Here is an 8,108-nt window from a genome sequence, read left to right on the forward strand (position 1 = left end):
ATCCTTTAAATAGGGTGAGGCAATCATCACATTATAGTGATCATATAACATAGATATTGTAGATGTTAAATGTGGGAATGGACCACTTTAGTGCCCTGTTAAAATGTTGGAGATATTGATCTTGTAAAGCCTTGTTCTTACATGTGTATGCTGTAATGAAACACTTGATTTGTGTTATAACAATGTCATAAACATGCAATGAAAGCTGCATCATAAATAGTCATCTCTGAAGTCCTACTGTATGACATGGTATCATCACTATCCAACAGAGGCAGCCAAAGCAGTGTATACGTACAGGAAAGTGCATCTAGACCAACAGCTTTTGGCTTTTGTTTCAGAGTAATGTCACATTTTCCTTAAGGTGGGTGTTTTACCCCACTCTACCAGTATAGGCTATGTATTCTTTTTTTCTCTCTCACATAGGCATTTCACATTTTGCACTGTATTATTATTTTCTTATTTTCTCATTTCATAATTTGAAATGAGAGAATAAAGCACTTGAGGTCAACCCTGTTGCATAACATTTGCTATACAGTGAGGAGAATAAGTAGCATATTTGAACCCATGCTAAAGTCTTCACTTTTGGCCTGGCCTTTATTAGATCACTTGACTTGACCAAAGATCCTTAATTACTGACAAGATAGAGCAACATAATGCATCTCTATGGAAGAAAAATTCAAACAGTTCCTGTCTGCTTAAAGAAGCGTGTTGCAAAGACGTCATAGTGGGATATCGATTCCTGTCAGATTGGCAAGCAGTTAAATTTGAATGTTAACAGGTCTGCTTAAAGGGGGATTTAGCCCCCCTCCCCTTTGCGAAGACAGAACGCGGAAATGATCGAACGTTTGCGCCTCTCGCTCCGGTTTAACCCTCTCTGACTTGACCACTGACAAGCTGAGTTCTAGAATGCTTTCGGGCATCATCATTTGGAATCTTCTGAACATTCTAACAGGGTAACAGTTGAGCTCTAGAATGTACCATCATTAGAATGTTGGTTAAAGTAGAATCCTGAGGTAACACCCTGAATCAGTTGGACCTGGCTACACCAGAGATAACACTGAGAGAGAGCTTTCTGCTGGAGATTTCACAAATCATTCATTGATTCACCTATTTGATATTGGCAATCCTGCCTAGGACAAAGGAGGAGTGTATTTTTTCATATTGACCGAAGATGGAAGTGAAAGGTGAAGCTAGAGGAGAGAATGGTTGCTTCATGGGACCCATGAGCGCCCTCTTGAACGCCATCAGACACCGGCTAAGACCAAAGCGACGACGACAGAGGACCAAGAACCACCGGATCTGTAACAACTCTGCTATGGCCAAGAAAAAGTCGGCAAAAGAGAGAGAACCGGCCTGGGCCTATTCTGGGCTAAACGCCAAGCCGAGCAAGCTAAACCGTGTGGCTAAAGGCACACCTGCTAACACAGAACTCCAGGAAAGACTTAAGTCTTCTGTGCGGGCTTTTGAAGAGAAACGCAAGCCACGCCGGGTGGTTCTCCAGCCTGCTGAACCAGCGGGTCAGGCAGAGGTAATAATGGAGAACACTGAGGCTGGAGAGGATCTTAACCCTGCTAAACAACTAAGGGATATGGCAAGCATAAAGAACACTCAGCTTGGAGGGAATCCTCAGCATGGTGAATTGGATCTTCAGGCTGATGAACCAGCAAGTAAGAACACAAACAGCATAACTTAGGCTATAACTTAAGCTAGTTTATATAATAGAATATAGAATAACACAGGTAATTCCTGGCCACAGATACAGTACACTTTTAAACCTTTCCTAACAGTTTGGGTTGTGGCTAATACCCAAATGTGGAGGGAGATGACCAGACAAGATGGTCCTGTCCTGGTCCTTGCAGTAAAACATTTTAGTTATTGCAAGCACAATTAGTGGCTAGGCCTACTTGGTAGTTGTTTTGAACCAAAGGCTCAATTAGATCTTCTAAGTGTACAAGTAGGATCAATCTATGCAAAGAAAACCAAGTCACTGACATTGATGAGTGACTTGAATGACAAAATGAGTGAATATTGAATGTCACTTTTTTGACATGAGTGTTGATGTAATTGTCACAGCTGGCCCTGACTCCATTTACCCTGTCCCATCTGACTGGACTCTTGAACACCTCATGGAGAATCTGAAGTCATCAGCAGACGATGACGAGGGAGACCAAGGTATGACCTTGCTTAAACTAGAAAATGATCATCTATGTACTGTTTACCCAGCATAATTGATACTGACAATGAGTGAATGTCAAATGTTGACTTGAGTGGTGGTAGTGTTGGTGTTTTTGTCACAGCTGGCCCTGGCTCCAGTTACCCTGTCCCATCTGAATCTGCTCTTGACCACCTCGTGGTGGAACAGAGTTCATCAGCGGATGAGACTGGAGAGGATCTTCAGCCTAATGAACCAGCAAGTAAGAACACAAATACCATAGAGCTCAAACTGCTAACTGACCACGGCTGACATTTGATGGGAATAGCAAAGACTAGTGGTTCTCAATTGGATTACTACGGATTTTGTACCCCAATGGAAACCTAATTTTGTACAGGCTCATAAAAACTTCTAGAGTGGCATTTTGAAATGCAATCCACGACACAGGGTCATAATCAAAAAACATGTTAGGTAGTCAGATTCACAACTAAAATGAGTGACCATTGAATGTCATTATGTTTGACATGAGTGTTTTAACTGTCACAGCTGGCCCTGACTCCAGTTCCCCTGGCCCATTTGACTGGACTGTTGAACACCTAATGGTGAACCTGAAGTCATCGGCAGACAAGGAAAAGGGAGACAAAGGTATGACCTGGCTTGAAACAGGAAATTATCATTGGAACCGCTTTAATCACAGTAAACCTAAATTAATCTTTGACAAATCATCAAATGTCAATGTTAGGTGGCCAATCATACTATTCAATGGCCACCATAGCAAAAAATATATCACAATCATAAAACCAGTGGAAAATAATTGAAATAATTATTAGCAGACTGAAGTTACAGACCTTAGAGGAGTATATTGTGTCTACCTTATAGTGGTTATATCGCCAGTTTCCCTATACATAAATGAAACATAACCTAAGAAAAATATAATTAATTTCATTTAATAAATTCAAGTATATTGACATTGATACTAACAAAATGAGTGAATGTCAAATGTTGACTTGAGTGGCGGTGTTGTTTTTGTCACAGCTGGTCCTGGCTCCAGTTCCCCTGTTCCATCTGAATCTGCTCTTGACCATCTCATGGAGGAACAGAGTGCATCAGCAGATGAGACTGGAGAGGATCTTCAGCCTAATGAACCAGCAAGTAAGAACACTAATAGCTTTAGTAGGCTACCAGTCTCAGTTTGATTCCATGATGCGAGATCCGTCTCGCAATGCCCTAGGCAAGCTCACCATAGTTTACCACATATTAGCACAGTTGTTAGGCTGCAGTATGTTGCACCCGCTAAACAAGTCTAGCGACCAATTTTGAGGGCAGCACCCCTTTGTTGAGCTGTAGAATAAGATCACCTTTCCTAATCTGTGAATAATGTGACTTCCCTTTATTTTGTACTTGGCACATGGACACTTTTTATGTATAGAAGATATATAGACATAAGAGAATGTACACCCATAATAGTCTATGAGGTGTGTGACATTCACCATAATCAGTAATTCATCAAAATCAGTCGGTGGGCCTTAGGCCCAAAGAGGTTGAGAACCTACAGTATGGAATTCACCATAAACTGATGATTTATGCCGACACGTAACTGGTTTCAAACTCTTTCTAACAGGCTGGGGTCTGACACATGACCAGATGTATCGGGATATGACTGGACAAGATAGAGAGGCCATCATGTACTGTAAGTAAAAGTTTTAGTACGATCATGGTGATAACTTGATATGGTCAGTTTCCCTTAATATACAGTTTAAGACTAGGCTATAGGCCTACTAAATGTTTATTTTCAAAGGAAATCTTCATCTTCATGTTCTTTGGTCCTCTGCCAAAATTACAAAATAACAAAATGAGTCAATGCTGAATGTTGACTTGAGTATTGCTGTTTCCACAGCGGGCCCTTTCAGTTTCGTTGTCCCGTCTAAATGGGCCTTTAACCACCTGAGTGGGGTAGAGTGTGAGGAGCAGGACAGTCGTCCATACGCCATGGTCTTCTACTGACAGCCAAGCAGACGGCTACATCTACAGTACTACCATACACTCAACTGCTCAGCTGCCTTAACTACAGTACATGACATTACATTTCATATTACGTCCATTAAAATACTTTAATGGATGAAACGGTCTGTTGTGTGTGTGTGTGTGTGCGCGTGTGTGTGTGCGTGTGCGTGTGCGTGTGCGTTTGTGTGTGTATGAGTGAGTGGATTTGTCAATTGTAAAAACATCATATTTTATATATTAGTTATATTACAGAGATGTTTTTCTATTTAAAAGTACATAAATATATACTTATATGGAAATATATACTTATATTTCTAGAATCCAGACAATCCCTCCACACATTAAATATGTCTTCTGGCATGCCTTCTATGGTACATAATGGAAAACATGCAAAAATGTTCAAAAGATCTGCAATATTTTCTTTGATATAAAAACTGATTTAAGAAACATAAGACATCATAGTTAGATGACAGTGTGGGTGCAGCTGTAGGATATAGCACGTATAGATGGTCATTACAAAGATCAAAACACCATGCAGTAGTGCCGAACGTTTTACGTTGTGTCATAACGGATATTGTGGAGAGAATTTTGACTCTTTACACACCACACACTACAAGGGAATGTACGTAAGAGCTTAAGATAATCGTTCGTTTTCTGTCTTTGGTCGGAAGGGGGAAAGTCGGGGCAAAATCAGCCCGATTATCTTTATGTGTGTACCCCCCTTTAGCGAACGCTACATTTGCTAGAGGCCAAAATAGAGTCAATCCTTATATATTTGGCAGCAAATCTCAATTTACGTGCCTGTCAATGTAGGATGTATTGAGATTATTTTACTGTAGGTAACAAAGAAGATTGATGACTAGCTATGAAGAGAATTCATTTTCTTTCTCTCCATTCTCTCACTTTCCCACGTCCCTCGTCTCCTGCATTGTTCATGGACGAAGACACAACTGTTGCGGCTGCCTGATTGTGAAACAGGCCCAAAGACAGCATCCTGCACTCTGTGCTAATTACGCTCGTCCCCTTAATCAGAACTGGAACGAGAACAGCTTTCATCGAAACAATAATCAGAATGACTTGCCACATCTGTGCCAAAAAAGGGAGGTTGGAAAAAAAAAAAAAAAAAAGACAGCCTGATTATCTTTGGGAGAAAGGCTGTTTCTCATGGCCCAGTGCATTTTCATTAAAAACATTCACGCCCGACGCCAGAACACTTTTACCATGAAATCCCACTGATGATAACCATTCGTCTTCAATTATCTCGCCCTCTGTAATTGCAAACATTGCCGTCAGTGATCACCTTGCGACTAATGCAGGATGGGCTCGGTGGAGTCTCGCAACATCTGCAGCAGAATTGATCGAACAGAGGTGTTGCCAGAACAGGGAGGCACTTGAGCAAGCTGGACCGAGCGCAGGTAATTTGTGCGGAATGGCGCTATTGACTTTTCGGTGAACTTTTGTCTCCTAAATAACCAAATAAAATCAGCCTAGTGGGAATTTCAACGCAGGATGGAGCATCCCTGCGTGGCTGTGGGAAATAATTAAACATAACAACAAGCCTTCGCACCTCTTTACTTGGAAAAAAATGTGTGACGACAACATAATGAAATAAAGGAGAAGAAACAACCTGTAGCAAGGTACTGAGCTAATTTCATGTTCAGCAGGAGATCAATTCTCTATTAAGTCCATATGGACTCTAGGTAGGCTATTTACATTTCATGATTTCCCAGGTTGAATATGACTTAATAATTATGCTTACTCACATACCAAAGATGCATATAGGTTGCGTGTGCATTTTATTCCTGGGTGAACCTAAGGCTAGAATTGCTTACAGTAATTGTTTTCTTTAGCCTATATAAATTCACAGCTGAACTTACTGTAGGCTTACAAGAATACTGATGCTATACAGTGAATAGGCCTCTGGCTAACTATAGGGTGTGGATATATCTTATGGATTAGGTCATATATAGCCAAGCCAAAAAGCACAAAAGTACTGTAGGTTACGTGCACAGATTTAATGCAGCCAACACTCATTTATCATTAAACAGTCTAAACGGCAGCTTTTCAAATCAATTGAGGTGCTTCACCCAATATTGATTAAGTAGCAAATACAACAATTTTACCAGTAAGATAAATAGCTAAATATTCTAATACCTACAACCAAAATCGTTTTCAGACTCTGTTATGAGGGTCGGATCCATGTCCTGACAGAGTGTAAGTTTAAGATAGGAATAGGAATACATATTGGAATCCAACATATTGTATTTACAGTATGCCCTAAATGTGATTCCTCACTGTATCTGTTTGGTCTACTGCATCAGCCCATCATAATATTATCTCCTCTGCCATGGGTATTATAAGAACCAAAATGTCTCCTTTGCCGATTCCTCCATCTCTTTCTCTTCTTTAATAATGGATACCTGGCAAGGGTTATTTGAACTTCCTCCATCATTAGTTGTGGAGCTGGCCGGTGTCCTCCATACATTACGGTGTCCCAGATTCACAACGGGAAGCACCGGGACAGTGCTGCCAACGCTGGGCATCAGGAATGGGACACTGATAGCATCACTAGTGGGATAGTCAATCAGGTACGTCTGGGAAGGACAAGACAAGGAGTGGGGATGTGGGGGGTGTGTGTGGGGTGGAGGGGGGGAGTCTGGTAGGGAGTAGAGGACATGTGGTAGGACAAAGCATACAGTATATAAGAATGTGTGCTTTAAAAAGCTCGAAAGGCCCTCTAAGGCTGGCTTTACACAAGCTCTGATGCATTTCATTTGCGTTTCTTATAGTAGATGGAGGTGGAATTAGTCGCTGTTGTATCCTATCAAGATAACAGAGGTGCCTACAGTATAATGCCTTTTTTTTTTTTTTTTTTTTTTTAAGATTATTTTTTGGGCTTTTTATGCTTTTAATGGACAGGACAGTAGAGAGAATGACAGGAAGTGAGTGGGAGAGAGAGTCGGGGTGGGATCCGGAAAGGACCACGGGGCGGGAATCGAACCCGGGTCGCCGGCGTACGGTGCAGGTGCCCCAGCCAGTTGCGCCACTGCCGGGGCCAGTATAATGCTTTTATGAAGTTAGAAAACTAGCTGTTGTATTTTGTGCAAGGACCAATGGAGAAGTGAAATGATAGACAGCAGTTCAATGTTACTGTAACGTCACTCAGTGTTAAGAAATGGGAACAATATACTGTATGAACATTCAGTGACGGAGTTTACTCACTGAGCACATTTTACTCATTACATGTCTTACACAATTGACTGTGTTATATTTTGGTAATAAAATATATTGCTGTTGAACATTATGTACTGTACATCATGGCTTGCATTTGCGTTTGTTTGTGTGCATCCGCATAAATTTGATTGCTAGCATTTCTACAACGCTTTGAAGAACATTTGATCTAAACAAGCTATCCTGCAATTATTGCACTTTAACACAGGCTCATCTCATTTCAGTGCCAAGTACAAATACAAACAGTAGAGTCTCCAAGCACCCCTACTCAAATGCATAAAACATCAAAGAAAACAAAAGCACAATTGACTCATAACGTTCCTCTCCTCTCCTTCAAGCACCGAGGTTCCTTTCTTGGGGTGGATTGTGTTACTTCAAACCGCTGGCAGAGCGTGCTGTGCGGCAGATTGGTGATCCCCAAGTCGAGTCTGCGTGGCGTGTAGTTTGCTGAGGCTTGGCTGCCGAGGTCCTAGTGGGAGGAAGCAGGGGAGCCTGGGCACGCTGCCAGTGCTGTAGTCCTTTATGCACAGAGTCCCAGCTGGAGCTCTCTCTCTCTCTCTCTCTCTCTCTCTCTCTCTCTCTCTCTCTCTCTCTCTCTCTCTCTCTGTTTCTCTCTCTCTTTGTTTGTCTCTCTCTCTCTTACTCTATCTACAGTATGTTACTCTCTCTCTGTTTCTCTCTCTCTTTCTCTCTCTCTTACTCTGTCTCTCTGTGTCTCTCG

At 41.5% G+C, this 8,108-nt stretch overlaps 1 protein-coding gene across 1 annotated transcript; it reads left to right on the forward strand.

The window, feature by feature from the left end:
* Positions 1-1,171: 1,171 nt before the first annotated feature.
* On the forward strand, positions 1,172-4,156 carry LOC134071742 (uncharacterized). The gene is made up of 7 exons (XM_062528579.1): positions 1,172-1,667; positions 2,074-2,172; positions 2,298-2,414; positions 2,699-2,797; positions 3,188-3,304; positions 3,774-3,842; positions 4,050-4,156. The coding sequence occupies exons 1-7, from the start codon at positions 1,172-1,174 to the stop codon at positions 4,154-4,156; spliced, it is 1,104 nt and encodes a 367-aa protein (XP_062384563.1).
* The last annotated feature ends 3,952 nt before the right edge of the window (positions 4,157-8,108 follow it).

Source organism: Sardina pilchardus, chromosome 23, assembly GCF_963854185.1.
Source record: "Sardina pilchardus chromosome 23, fSarPil1.1, whole genome shotgun sequence".
Classification (NCBI taxonomy): domain Eukaryota; kingdom Metazoa; phylum Chordata; class Actinopteri; order Clupeiformes; family Clupeidae; genus Sardina; species Sardina pilchardus.

Excerpts from the sequence above, each read along its gene's own strand:
- LOC134071742 (XM_062528579.1), top strand. The coding sequence starts at position 1,172 with ATGGAAGTGAAAGGTGAAGCTAGAGGAGAGAATGGTTGCTTCATGGGA. Across the intron at positions 2,415-2,698 it reads TCAGCCTAATGAACCAGCAA|CTGGCCCTGACTCCAGTTCC; the intron begins GTAAGAACACAA and ends TAACTGTCACAG. Across the intron at positions 3,843-4,049 it reads TAGAGAGGCCATCATGTACT|CGGGCCCTTTCAGTTTCGTT; the intron begins GTAAGTAAAAGT and ends CTGTTTCCACAG.